This window comes from Cicer arietinum, chromosome 4 (assembly GCF_000331145.2).
Source record: "Cicer arietinum cultivar CDC Frontier isolate Library 1 chromosome 4, Cicar.CDCFrontier_v2.0, whole genome shotgun sequence".
Taxonomy (NCBI): domain Eukaryota; kingdom Viridiplantae; phylum Streptophyta; class Magnoliopsida; order Fabales; family Fabaceae; genus Cicer; species Cicer arietinum.
In genome coordinates, this window is record NC_021163.2 from 19,779,225 (window position 1) to 19,795,190 (window position 15,966).

At 25.2% G+C, this 15,966-nt stretch overlaps 1 protein-coding gene across 1 annotated transcript; it reads left to right on the forward strand.

Moving 5' to 3' along the window:
- Window positions 1–7,645: 7,645 nt before the first annotated feature.
- On the forward strand, window positions 7,646–10,358 carry LOC101500220 (zinc finger protein JACKDAW). The gene is made up of 3 exons (XM_004497435.4): window positions 7,646–8,262; window positions 8,488–8,884; window positions 9,204–10,358. Exons 1-3 carry the CDS (start codon window positions 8,121–8,123, stop codon window positions 10,135–10,137), a joined length of 1,473 nt encoding a protein of 490 aa, XP_004497492.1. The 5' UTR covers window positions 7,646–8,120; the 3' UTR covers window positions 10,138–10,358.
- The last annotated feature ends 5,608 nt before the right edge of the window (window positions 10,359–15,966 follow it).

Consider the following 15,966-nt stretch of genomic DNA (forward strand, 5'->3'; position numbering starts at 1 on the left):
CCGAGCTAAAGTCAAAGTAGCTCCCTCACACATGTCACCAAATATAACAAACAACCCACCTAGATCACACGACAATACTAACTCCCACCCTACCCACCTAAAGCCCTATATTAGACCTGAAGGACAAAGTAACAAATAACAAACAAATGATTAGCGACTCCATAGACTCACCACATAACACAAAAGAAATAGCGTTAGAATCTCTGCCAAACCTTTACTAAGTGTTGAACATCCTCCTCCAGACGATCTCTACCAACCTAAAGATCTTCCCATAACACCATATCGGCCAAACTAACAGTGTACACTCTTTTTCTTTTTGTATCATGTTTCTAAACCCATTTATCCTCTGCCCTAGATATAGAGATTCCATTAAGGAATGTGACCTTATACGAAATCCAATCTAGACAAACATACCTCTCCTCCATTTAAGCTCCCAAATCCATTCATTCTCAACCCAATGACCCATATTACCAAACCCTCGAGTCAAATTGGCCTATGAAATCTCGAAGAGAACAAACTCCATCCACGAATTATCTCATAAATAAGTCATTACAAGAAAACAAGTTTTTGTGTAGTCAAAACCCCCAACAAGGAAGAAGAACATCCACAAAAGGCATATTTGTGGCGGCAAACGACAACCACAAATAACCAAGTCACAATTTTTTTGCGGTTAAAATAGCTAGTTTTTTTGTTATCATTTATGAAGGTTTAAGTCATCACAAATTTGTGATCGAAAATGCAACCACAAAAGTTGTGATGGCACATGCCACTACAAAGCGAGAAAGTTGTTGAAAAAAAAAACATAATTTGTAGGGTATAGGCCACAACAAGCTGTCCTTTGTATGACCGTTTTGGCCGCCACAAATGAGTAACTTTATTAAAAAAAAATATATATAAATAAAATATATAAAAACAAAAATATAATCTTAACATTACATGCTTTATTAAATGGTTTATTTTTCAAAAGCATTCTTTTATTATTAACAACTACAAATTACCGAATAATAAATTATGACATACTTTATATTTAACTAACAGAACATCTACACACAATATAATACATCATAATATAAAATATATATAAACTAAAATTAAATATTAAATGATGTTTAATAAATTTAATCGTAAAAAAAATCCTATAAACTAAAATAGAGATTATAAAAGCATACAAAAAATTTGTACGAACTCAACTAAAACTCTTTATAACGATTAAAAATAAGTATTAATATCATTAATTTTTCTTATATTTGTTTTAAAATAATTACGTTAATATTAATACGTTTTATATTTTTTTCAAAATTTTATTTATCTTACATTATGTAGACAACATAACTTTTATTTTTTGTTGTTGATAAATCTACTAAAATTTTAAAATATGAACCTTTTATGTCTTTTAAAAATAATAAAATATTTTATACGTATAATACTACATTGACTAAAAAAATGTATAATATTCCATTGTTTTATAATTAGATCAATATTTCTTTTTATAAGTATTATTTTGCTGCTGAAAAAGTTACAATTTCTTAATAAAATGATATTTTATTAACATAACAAATCATAATGTAAAAAAAAAACGATAATAAAAAAAATAACAAATCTTACCAACATTAAAGTTTAAAAATAATATTATAACTAATCAATTTTAAAAATCATATATATTCGATATTCTAAAATATAATATTAATGATCAAAAATATATTATAACTAGATAACTTTTCTTTTTATAATAAATATCTAAATTACTAATCTATATTTGAAATGCATTAGATACTAACTTGATGCATAATAATGTTTTACTTGAATTTTATGAATAAATAACAACTCTTCATAATCAACATAAATACACCATTGTCAAAATGAAAATTAAATAATATTCATTAAATAAACAATTTTAAATAAAAAATTAACATTAAAAAATAAAACATAAAATAAAGATTTACTGAAACTCAAGACATAAAGAGAAAAAACGCGGGAGAAATGTTACAATTGTTTTAAAAAAGAAAATTGAATAAACATATTTGTAGAGAGAAGGTAGAGGGAAAATTTAGAGAGAATTGAAAAGTAAGAAATTAGAAGAATAATGATAAAATGATATATATATATATATTATCTATGAGATAATTGTAATCAAATTTAAGTGATCATTGATGATATATAAATTATGTATGAGACAATTGTAAAATGACCATTGATGTTAATGTAATAATAACTTTATGTTCATCAATTAATAAAAAGGTTATAAATAAATTTTTAGTCTATATAAAATTCCAAATTTAGTTTTTACCCTTATAAAAAATTCTTAATCTTATATTCCCTAAAAATTTTATATTTTAATTTTTTGCTTTTGCTTTTATAGCAACTCATGTGTACCCTTCATATTTCTAAATGAAGTTTTACAAATACATTAAAAACATTTTAAGAATCTATCTCACAAAAATTTATAATACTTTAACAAAAAATGAATTAAATATGAATTTTTAAGTGCTAAAATCTTCAAAAAGTTATATTTTATTTATCTATTGTTAAAAAATTCTAAATTTTTATAAATGAGATTTTTATAATATCCTCAACATTACTAAAAAATCATTCAAAAATTTTAAAGATACACATAAGTTGACTTAAAAGTTAGAATAAAAAATGATAACTGAAAATTTTTAGAGACTGAAAAATAAATAACTTTTTTATAAAGACTAATTGAAAATAAAATATTAAAACTTTATAAGAACTAAAAATTTATTTACCCAAATTCTCTTCCTAAATAGACCTAATGTTCAAAGGAATCGACTTAATTAGTCTTGTAGCGTGTTTAATTAAAAGATCAAAACTTGTAAATAAAACATAGGGGCCAATGGTTTTAAAAAAAGTAGTTATTGTTATAGTTAATCTAAAATAGGTAAATGTATAGAAGCATTGAGCAGCTGCGTATGTGTGTGTAATACATTATACATTAGTACATAGATATCTATCTAGACTTTCTTTCATCCCACAAAAAGTTGAATGTGTAATAAATATTGGATGCATATTGTACCTTAAAATAGGATATCTCAATTTGAATGTATATTGTATATCAAATAAGAATTTTATCCCAACAAAAGAAAGAGATGGTTAAATGATTGTCGTGTGGCTATGTGAGAACATATAATTATCATCTCATTAATTATAGGAGTGTGATTGTAAGGTGAGGTGTCTTTGTCACTCAAGTAATCCCCAGATCTAGTTTTTTGTTTTGTAAGATTTTTCTATAATTGTGAAATTAATTTCTTTAAGAGGGAAACAGTTAAGCCTCCTCAATAATTGACCTATATATTTATAAATATTTGAGAATTGAAATTTCATTCTTTTTCAACAAATTAATCCATCCGCTTATATCATGTGCAATTTCTTGTGGGGACCTTAAACAACAATATAATAGTATAGCTCAGTATATTATTGTTGGTCAGAAGTCAGAACAAAACATGAGTGAAAGAAACAACTATACAGCTTTTTTAAAAATGAAAACAAAGATTACTCTTTTTAGTTTGTTAATTTATTTTTTTATTTAATTTTAATTATTTTTTATTTTATTTCAGTCTCTTAATTATATTTCAGTAGTTAAATTGATCATTTCGATTAATTTTTATTATAAAATATTAATTTTATTGACGTGTCATTTAAGGTAGAAGAAATAAAATTAAAATTAAACTAAAAAATAAGTTAAGGATCTAAAATGAAAAATAATTTTCTTTTGTTTTTTTTTCTTCTTCTTCTTCTCTTCTCTAATTTAGAATTCTTATTTTTTTCTTCTTAATTTGATATATGAAAATATCTTTCAATTTTCAAACTCAATCATTCAAACACCAACCTCTTTAATTAATAACTAATATCAAAGAATTTACACCCGTTTTTAATCTTACTTGTTGAATTTGATAACTACCTTAATTCCCCATCTCTGCACACAAAAATCTTACTTCTTGGTTTCGTTTGTTCATAAATAACAACACAAATTATAAATTATGTTCATTTTATTCACAAATCAACATAGATTATTAACAACAACAATACATATTTCACTAACAAAATAATAAGTCAACAAACAAATAACAACATCATTTATTGAATCAATGAATGGTATTATTGTTTATTTGTTGTTGTTAATTATTCACGTTAGTTTATGAATAACATAACTTATGATGTTACTAAACAAACAGACAAGAGATATATGTTGTAATAGTGAGGTAGAGAGAAGTAAAAAGTAATTAAATTTAACTAACATAAATATTGTTAAGAGAGTAAAATAAAAAAAATTATTAAAAAATAAAACTAAAAAGTAAGTTAAAATAAAAAATAAAAAATTTAACCAAAAAAAAAGAATAAAGAAGAAAATAACAAATATATTTTATAAAAAAAGTTTTAGGGGCATCTTATGTTAAGAAATATGATAGTTCAATATAATAAATAATTAATATAAATAAAATTGAAATTTTTGATTAATTATATAAATAAATTAATTACAAATTAGATTTTGATTTAAATTAACTATTCATTTATTAAATTAATTATATTTTTATACGTAATTACAAGTGATGCGTGTGGGTGTATAAAAAGTGAATGTCATGGATGTATTTTATTTATTTATTTATTTATTTATTTATATTAGTGATTTATCTATTTTACAATAAATTTTATTTTAATAAAAATAAATTATTTTAAAATAAATATCATTTATAATTTTCAATACTATTTTAAATGTTTTTTATACTACTTTTTAATGATATAAATAATTTTCAAAATATTATTATATTTTATATTAATAATAAAAAAATTACCTCACATTAATTAAAATAAATATACTGATAAAATAATTTATGTATTTATTTAATTAATGTATTTTTTTTATTATGTGTACAAAATTGATTAAAGTTTCGCAATCACATGAAGGAAACTAGTGAGAGAAAGAAACTAAGCAGGGACAGCTAGCCGAGCAAGCATAAGCTTTATGAAGTAACATCGTCGTCGTGATGACAAAACAATCTACACGATCCTATTCTCAGACAATGATTCCTGCTATTTTAACGTACTTATAATTCTGTCAGAATGTTTTCATATTAATCTATAGGAAAAATTCTATTTTTATCAAGTAAAAAATTAACAACTTTCTAATAATTCTCGCCGTTTTATAATTATAATTAAATAATAAATTAAGGTAAATAAATGTGGGTGTATACATGACATAGGTATTAGCTCTTTAATTTACATAATTAGTTATAAGTTATAACTATTGATGCGAACTACTACTGTACAAAAATAACAGACATTTAATACAATTTATCTTAGATTCGGAAGTAAGCACTAAATATTCTCTTAGTATTGAGTTTTAAATGTTTTAAGTACCGACTATAAATCACAAGTTTTCTCCAACAAATTAATGATGAGTATTTCCAATTTTTAAAACTCACAATTACAAAGAATCTATTTCTACACATCATGTCCATTCAGATGAAGTCTCTAATCGCACATATATAGTGAGATAGTTATTTGCTTGTATATTAATAAAAATCTACTCCCTCCATTCCATTCCGTGTGCATGGATTGGATCAAATACAAATAAATTACCTTTAAATTTATATGGGTTTAATTTCAATTCAATAATTGATAATATATGGACTGTATACATACATATACAGTCAAATTTCAAATCAATATAAATAACTTGGTAGATAGTCTGATTTTGATTAATTTTATCAAATGATGGAATTCGTGTAACTCATTCACGAAAGCACATGTATTGATCATTCACACTTTTCAGTAGAAATGTATGGATTTGATTTAGTTTGCTAACTAGTCCTCGTATCTAAGTAATGAGTTGAGATTGAGTAAAAAAAAAAAAAAATAGAGACAAAATTAAGGACATAACAAAGACAAATTAAAAAGAAAGTTTGAGTTATTTCTCAAATTATCTGTTCCGTTAAAAATTATTTTAAAAACAAATAATTAATTTACGTTTTTAATAATTCTATCTCTCTAAAAAATATTATCAATTTTTTTTAACTTTTAACTTAAAATTTATAAAACAACTGCATAAATGATTACTATCAGATAGATTGACAAATGATATCTGGAAATAATTTATTATGAGTTATTTTATATTTAATTTATTTAAAACATATGTAAAATATGTAAAAAAAATACAATATAATTTAAAAATGAATTCGATAAAATATTAAAATTAAAGAAATAAATAATGCGTGTTACGTAGAGGGTTACTTTTTAGAAGGACGGTGCATATATGAAATGGTCCCAAAGCAAGGGTCCAATATTTTGGGTCCCACAGCATGACCCCCTGACAAAGACAGAGGTATCACGGACGGTCCTATCACTCTGCATAGGGAAACCCCCCACAACCAAAGGCCCACCCTATACTATTTTAATGGACCCCACGTTTTACACATCTCATCTCATCAGTGTTCGTGTTGTCTGTGCCTCTGATCTCACCCTTTCTTTTTAATCTCTCGCATGCTAAAAAAAGAATATTTTTTTCTTCCCTGTAATTATGGCTTAATCATTCTTCACCTCATCAAGAATCTAATAAAGGTAAACCACTTTTCTCTGTTAGAGTTAGAGTGAGTGAGACTACCCTTCTTTCTCAACAACCATTTTTTTATAGCCTTCATTTCTTATTTCTTGTTTCTTATCAAGCTAGCTGCATGCACTACACAAACAAACACTCTAGCTCAAGTGCACAACCCTCTCTAGTATATCTACTACTCTACTACTTTTAATAGTACTACATTTTACATCTCAAGATACTATTTATTAAAGTAACACTTGTCCAATATCATTTTAATTATTTTCACAAAACAAATTTGTAAAGTGACATATGACACTTTTTTATAATATTAATGTATACTTCAAATCTTTCTCAATAATGTTAATCAAAATATCATTCTAGAAATTTCATTTGTATTCATTGTTAATATAAAGTAATTTTATCTATATATTTATATTTAAGATTTGATACATTTTAGATAAAATTATTTTAAAATTGCAAAAAATATATTTCTACATCATTTAATGTGTTTGAAAACGAATGTAAACTTATTAAATTTAATATTTTTAACTTTTACAAAATTAAAATATCAATAATTGTATGGTTGAGATTAAATAGTATGATTTCAAACTTAATACTTTTAACATACATATGATAAGACATCATTTGTCATAATCATTAAATGATTCAAGAATGCATCTTTAAATAAATATGTAAAATGATGTTACATTGATATATAAATTAAACGATTATTTTATTCACTTATTTGAAAAGGTGTAGTAGTACCTTAATAGCCTTTTAAAAAGAAATATCAGCTTTTAAAGTAAATGAATAATTGGGGTTTGTGCTGAAATACTAATTTATTATTATTATTATTATTCAACAAAGACACTACACATTTGAAATACCTGGTTTACTAGGCAAAACAAAAAGGAAAAACAAAAGCATCTCAAACACAAGACACACTATTCCACAACATTGTGCGTGTGACTTGTGTCTGTTTTTGTGTGTCGTTTGTGACTATGAAAGAGAAAGAGAATGTGTGAAATGTGCTTGTGGTGGCCCATCTAAAATATATGGTTCACCTTCTTTGAACATACAAGTAAATAATAAGATGAGAAAGAGACTACACCAAAGACCAAAACAGCAAGAAAAGAGAGAGAGAGAAAAAGAGAAGAAATGTTATCTAAATAGCAATCTTATATGGTTATATAGCTAGCCTTTTGGTTTTATCTTCTCAGAAATGAAAGCAAGATATCTATCACAACTTGGAAGCTCTCTTTGCATTAGTATATAGTTTCTTTTTCAAGCTTTAAATATTTTTTGGTTTGATTCAAGTCTTTTTTTTTTTTTTTTTGGTTTATGGCTTTTTCTTGTCTTTTGGCAGAACGATAACTCTCTCTTTAAACAATTTGGGTACCATCCAAAAGAATTTATGTTCACTTTTCTTGGCTTTTGCTACTCCTAAAACTAAAACCATTGTTTTCTTCTTTGTACTGACTCAACAACAACAAAAATTAAACCTTTGAAAGTTAGTGGTTTTTGTTCTTCTTCTTTCTTTACTATATAACTTCCTCTAACTTTTTCCAATATGCAAATGATTCCCAATGACCCTTTTTCACTATCCACTTCAATTGGAGGGTTTATATCTCAAGAACAAAACACAAACCCTAACCCTAAACCTAATACACCTCCTATTCCCAAGAAGAAGAGAAATCTTCCAGGTACACCAGGTAATATATCATTGTTTATTACACCAAATTTATTTCTACTTTCTCTTTTTTTTAGCTTTGATCCTCTCCGATGATTCTATTATACTGTACCGCACAGTATAACAGTTGTTATGGTTTTAAATTGCAGTCTACAATTACAGTTGTAGTTGTATCGACAACATTTAACCAAAATATAGAAAAAAATTTTATGTTTTTCAAATTGGTTATGGAAATTTGACTATACAGATCCAGATGCCGAGGTTATTGCTCTCTCACCAAAGACACTCATGGCAACAAACAGATTCATCTGTGAAATATGCAACAAAGGGTTCCAAAGAGATCAAAATCTTCAACTTCACAGAAGAGGACACAACCTTCCATGGAAGCTTAGACAGAGATCCAACAAAGAAGTGAAGAAGAAAGTTTACATCTGTCCAGAGAAGACTTGTGTTCACCATGACCCTGGAAGAGCACTTGGTGACCTCACAGGTATAAAAAAGCACTTTAGTAGAAAGCACGGTGAGAAAAAGTGGAAATGTGAAAAATGTTCAAAGAAATATGCAGTCCAATCAGATTGGAAAGCTCACACAAAAACTTGTGGTACAAGAGAATACAAGTGTGACTGTGGAACCCTCTTCTCAAGGTAAATATCATAATTAATACTATATTCTTCCTTTTATTCACCACTCTTTGTTTGTGTTCAATCAATAAATGCTTCTTTAATTTATTCATATATGTATCATGTACGAGGTTTTTTCCAATATATAAAGTGTTAGGTTTCAAATTTAATGTTTTCTTCAATGAATGGTTTTATGTTTTAACTTCTTTTCACAAATAGTACATGATGGAATACTATAAGTGGTAGAGTGACCTTGCTGCACCGATCCGCTAAGATTCAGCACTTATCGTTTCGATTCGTCACATAATAATTTTGATGGGTTTTTGTTGAAATTTTTGAACAGGAAAGATAGCTTCATTACACACAGAGCTTTCTGTGATGCATTAGCAGAAGAGAGTGCAAGGTTAACATCAGTTACAACAACAAATTTAAATTTCAAGAATGAAGAAGGTGGTGGTGGTGGTGTTAATACTATGATTGGTTCATCACAATCACAACAACATGGTTTATCACATGGAATACTTGAAAATGTTTCACAGTTTGGTTCACATGGTTTTCATGTAGATTTCAACAACAACAACAATTTGATGATGAATTCAGAGAACCAAAGACCAAGTTTATCACTTTGGTTAAACCAGGGGAATCATAATCAACAAATTTCAGATATGGGACAAAGTTCAGGACTTTTTGGTTCTTCAGGTAATTTATCTGAAATAGTTCAAATGGGAAATGTTAATAACAATAATGGTTTGAGTAATTTTGGTATACCTGTTACTTCAAATTCAACATCATCTGCAAATCTTTCACTGTCTTCAAGTGTTCAAAAGAAGCAATATTCAAAGACTGAATCTGTTTTACCAATGTCAGCTACTGCACTTTTGCAGAAAGCAGCTCAAATGGGTTCAACTAGAAGCACTTCTAGTACTAATAATCCTTCAATTTTTAGTGCTAGTTTTGGTGTAATGACATCATCACCTTCTTCATCTTCTTCTCAAAGTAACACTATCAATAATAGTAGTAGTAATGTCAATGTTAATAACTTTAGCTCAAGTAGTAGTTTTGATCAGTTTTTGATGCAAACAAATAATGGACAAGGAAAGTTTCATTTTTTGCAACATGGTGGTGGTTCTACTTCAAACTCAATGGATCATCAACAGAGTCATTTGACAAGAGATTTTCTTGGTGTGAGTGGAGGAAGAGGGGGTGCAGTTAGTCATCAGTTTCTACCTCATGAGCTTGCAAAGTTTGCTTTGAGCCAATTCACAGGTAATCGCTGAAGTTGTTTTGTTTTCTTCATGTCACGTGTTGTGGAAGTTTGAGTTAAGTTGAAGGTTTATTGGGAAGTTCATCAAATTAAGCTTTTCGTATTTGCTGAAGAAAGTGGGGACTGGGGGACCCACATTGCATGTATTTGGAGACAGGTTGAAGAATACTGAACAATTACCTAAGTTGTCATTATGCATGTTCTTCTAAATGGTTAATGTTGTTTTTATCTTAACCTTCTTATTATCGTTTTTAATTTGCTTTCTCTTGAGAACCTATAATTCATGCATGGTAACGGTAAAAGTAAAATACTTTCAATTATATATTTGACAATTTTAATTGTCTGATCAAAATTAAATAATTCATGTTCCAGTTTTAATTTTATATTTTCAAATACAATAAATTACGCTATTTTTATTAAGTTAGATTATATTAATATCTATGTCAAATCAAGTTTAAAAATAATCCCAGACAAATACAATATTAACTTATTATAAATTATCATTATTCTAACAAGAAGAGTTTTAACAATACAATAATGACAATTGTTACCTCAATATAAATATTTTAAAAGTCTCTATTAATATCTAAATTATAATTACAATCATATTGTTCTAAATGTATGATTGGTCACAATTTTAGAGGACTTGAATGCATAGAAATAAAATCTCTAATAAATTTGTGACACAATTTATATATATTATAATGATTTTGGACAGTTATATTGAGAGTAGAAAATATGAAGTAGAGGAGCAGCACAATAGATAATGTTGCAAGAATCTAGGTGACAGAAAGAGAAGGTTTTGTAGTAAGTCCTGATTTTCTAACAGTAAATATAACAAAGTGAAAAACTCCAGCTCCCAAGAGTTAAACAGTTAAAGTTTTGTTACAGCCGTTAGATTTGTCAAGTGCTACTATTAGCCTGTAGCTATACCCTATAGCTATTTCCAACTTGCAATTTGTAAAGCATATAATATATTATATGATAAGTGATTGTGAATGGTGGTCAAACTTATTTTATTTGACTCCCCAATTAAATGATTGACATTTCATATTCATAGCATGAGATCGATGATACTAACAGCTTCATGGTTTTGCTGCAATCTCTGCACAGTAACTGTAAAATGTGTCCTTCACCACCGCTTCCTAACCATGTTGGATCAATGTCACAAATTAAATACTCCTCTACAATCAATAAACTTATCATTTAAATATATATAATCTACATTTTTCTCTTTCTCAAATTAAATATAATAAAATATTCATTAGTGTAGGTTGAAATATAACTAAATGACAATTTTGATATTCTTTATTGTTTTCAATGCTTTGGATTTAAAATGAGTTTTTGTTAAGAACGCTGATACTATAGATATTTAATATTCTAAATTGCTTTTTTATTATGTATATTGTATATTAAAATATTTATTTATTACTCTCCCCAAAATCAAAGTAGTTGTGAAAAGGTTTAGAACTAAAAAAATAATATAATTCAAAATTTATAATACACTTAATTGGATGATTTTTTTTAGAAGAAAACTTAATTGGGTGATAAAATTATCCCAGTTCAAAATTATATATATACAATTAATAAAGTTTGCAACCACAAACTATTAATTTTTTGACAGAAAAATACAAACTATTAATAAACTTTATTTGTCCTTGCAGCGGTGATATCTAATTTGTTTGGAAGAATAATACAAATTATTAAAAGGCATAATTTATTAAAATTTTAAAAATATTAATAATTACCATTTTTAAATAAAAAAAATATTATTGATACTAATTTGAAATATTTGTTCAAAAGATATTTGAAAAGTCACATTTTAAAATTAAAAAAAAATTCAGAACCAATTATGTACTACTTACGAAAGGCAATTAAGGAACCGCCAAAAAAGTTTTAAACAAAAAGGCATCTAAGGGCAGGCTAAGTTGTCTTGCCTGGCCCTTGCTACAATGTCCTGTGTTTGTAGGATATAATTTCCTCCAAGCCTATATTTGTTAAATTTTGATAGTTTGGTTTAAATCTATACTCAATCTAAAATAAAATATAAATAAATACAGTATATAAAAAATTGATGTACTTTTTTTTTTTAATGTTAAAAGCTGATGTTTTTTATTTAATTTCTGGATCAGCAATCAATTTTTTAAGTCCTTTTGTTTATAGTTTATTAAAAAGAAAGTAGTATAATCTTATATTAAATGCTTTTGGAAAACGGTAAAATTCACTTATATAAGATAGAAAATGACCAAAATTATAAGGTCAAAGCACAAGAGATGATAAGATCATTCAAGTGGTAGAAATATATTACTTTGTTATGGAAATAATTATAGGCTTAATTTATTTTAAGAAATTTTTTATGATCTATTGATAAAGTAAATTATTATAATTTTCGTAAAGAAAATAATTAAAAAAAAAACTTATTCATAATTGTGAGGTTTTAGATCCGAATTTGAAATATGATATTCAATTTATAATATCGATATTTATCAATTAAATCTTACGATGATAATGTAAATTATTTTACACATATATCTATCTAATTAAATGACAACGAAAATAGTTCTAAAACTATCTATCAGATTTTAATTATATTATACAATTTGATGTTCATATGTAAAAAAAATTACATCATCATTGAAAGTGTATATATTTTATTTTTTATTTTAAAAATTTGGTATTATATTAATTATTATTAAACTTCTATTTTTTAAATAAAATTCTTTAATAATTTTTTTAATATATGTGTAGAAATGAATAATAAATGCTTTAAATGGAAAAGAAAAAAAAATACAAGGTTAAAATAATTAACCGACAAGGGTTTGATCTAACGGAATGATGTAGATTCCTACATTGTGATAAAATTGTGTTCAAATTTCCGTTGAGAGATGCCCAAATTTAATTTCTGACGCATCTCAAACATGATAACTTATGGTAGAAAATACTATTTTTATTAAATTATTTTTGTTAGGTGTTGATACATTTCTAATGTTATAAATATATAGTGAAATATATTATTTTTGAAAATAATGCAAGTAATATTAATCAAAGGTGACCTTGGGCTTGTTCTGGGAGATCAACAACACATAATTCAATTTTTTATTTGTTTAAGAATACTTTAAACCCATAAAAAATATTAAGAGAGAAATGTTCCCGCATCACTATAAAATTCAAAAATAAAAATAAAAAAGTTCATAATCCAAAAACAATCAAATTTTATGAAGAAAACTCGATCTAGATTTTTTGAAAAGAAATAAAATTTGATTATCAATATTATTAAAAGGATTAATTATTTTTAGATAATTTTTTTATTATAAATAGATCAATTATTATAAAAGAGAGACCAGTTACTATAAAATGAGAAAAATAATAATACTATATCAAAGAAAATTAAGTAAATACAAATTAATGTATTTAATTTAAAATTTTAATTAAATCTATTAAATTTTATTGAGTCAAATTTGTGATTACCTTTTCCTTCTTAAGATAGGCGATGTGAATATGTCTTATTTAGAGGAGTAGGGTCCTATAGGAAGGGAGCAGCAACATAATTCTTGAAAATGCACAAAAAGGGAGCTCATAAACCTAAAGAAAAAGGTTTTCTTGAAACATGTACAAAAAGAGAGCTCGTATGCTTAAATAAAAGGCAAAACCTTTTCATTGCCTAATACAATTTCACCTTTTTAATATTTTGTCATAACCAGCTTTTTGAGGGCCTAGCAATCTCTTTGAAGTTTGAACTCCTTAGTCCCTACTTCCCCCAACCAATTCTCTCATGTGTCTTTTTATTCTTTGTTTTAAAGTAATCTTATTCAAACATAAAACTTAATATAAAATAATATATAAATATAATATTATATAAAATATTGCACAATTATATTTTATTTTTGGTTAAACAGTACATACGATCTCTTAACTTTATTTCAATTAACGTTTTAATTATTTATATTTTTTTTTCTTTCTAAATTGATTATTTATTTTAATTTTAAGTGACAATTTGATCTTTTATGTATTAAAATGTCAACAATGTTATCTTTTTTTTTTTTTACAAAAATTTAAAAAATTCATCAAAATTTTCAAAAAAAATCCATAAAATTAATAATCATCTTCAATATAATGCAAATTTAATCAAATACATAACTCAAATATTCAAGTAAATTCATATTTTCATCTCCAACAACATCAAATAAATAATGAAAATATGAATCTATTTAAAGATTTAAGTTATGTATTTGATGAAATTTGCATTATATTGAAGATGATAATTAGTTTTATGAATTTTGTTTAAAAATTTTGATGAATTTTTTGAAATTTTGTAAGAAAAAATGATAATATTGTTGACATTTTAAAACATAAAAGATCAAATTGTCACTTAAAATCAAAATAAAAGACTAAATCGAGAAGAAAAAAAAAAGATAAGTGACTAAAACATTAATTGAAATTAAGTTAAGGGACATAAGGTGCTATTTAACCTTTATTTTTTATAAAATATTAAAATATTATATTTATGTCAAATTTTATATTTTAATAACATTACTCTTATTTTAAGTGCATTAAGAGCACTACATTTCTCTCTTTATAAATTGCATACATGTTTTTAAAGATAAAATGAAAATTACTCTGAAGTATAGCAAAAATGAATCAAACCATTTTTTTATTCACACTCCTTCTATATGAAATATAAAAAAAATATGTTTAAAATTTTGATATATGTAATATAAATTTAAGAGAAATGTTAATAAGTATTCTAAGACCAGATACTTGTTAATAAATTAAAAAAATGAAATAAAATTTTAATAGTTGTGTATTCAATATCTTAAAATCTTCAAAAGTGACTTTTTTTTTAATTAAAACCTTTTTTATTCTTATTTCATTTTGAGCATGAGTTTAATTTTGCCAATAAAAAAAAAACGTACTCATGCAGTGTTTTTTTGAGTAACAAATTATCTAAGAGCATTTGTTACTATGACCTATAATTTAATTCTTATATTTCATTATAAAAGAAGTGTGAATAAAAAAAATCATTTTATTGATTTTTAAAATAACCAAAATATATATAAGTAACAGAAGAAAATGGTTATTCAAACCACAAGAAATGCCAAGAATAGCGAAAAGCGCATAAAACCTCATAACCAATAGCATTATAAAGCTCATAGACACAGATCAAGAAGAGCCATGCAGAAAAGTTACAAAATGATACATTCCAGAAGGTATTACCACCGTTGATTGAAATCATAAAATAAGTTTTTAATTGTAGCTTTGAACCACCATTAAGATGTGATGCAAACTAAATAATTTAATGTATTTTATGCAATATCTTATTATCAAAAATTAAATATTTGAACTGTCTAATATAAAAAGAGACTTCCTTTTAAAAACACTTTTAATCCTGAATTTTGCCAAAATATATGTGCTTACCTTACCAAAACTAAGACACTAAAAAAATAATATAATTGGAGGGCGCCTTGACATCCATTAAGTTTTGAAAGCATTTAATTGTTGGAAGTAAAAATATTGCTCCCGTTAAGGTCCATTATCCATTTTCAAAACTATTTTTTTTCTTTGTATTGTTTATTTTTTTTACCGGTGTTTTTCCTCTTAAGATATATTTAATATATTTTTTTGTTCAAAAACAAATATTTAATATATTTTGGATTCTTATTTATTTTCGCTTTCTTTCGTGTTTTCACTTTCTTTCTTGTTTATTCATTAATATTATTTTTTCATGGTTTTTTAATTAATTGATTGTGAATTTTATCAATACAAGATGTTTTGCATCAATTATTATGAAGTTTGGTATTTTATTTATTTATCTATTAATGAATTTAATCAATTAAACTAATGA

Bases quoted from the DNA above. Each gene is read 5' to 3' on its own strand.
- LOC101500220 (XM_004497435.4), top strand. From the start codon at position 8,121: ATGCAAATGATTCCCAATGACCCTTTTTCACTATCCACTTCAATTGGA. The intron at 8,263-8,487 runs GTAATATATCAT...TTGACTATACAG, and splicing joins AAATCTTCCAGGTACACCAG to ATCCAGATGCCGAGGTTATT. The intron at 8,885-9,203 runs GTAAATATCATA...ATTTTTGAACAG, and splicing joins TGTGGAACCCTCTTCTCAAG to GAAAGATAGCTTCATTACAC.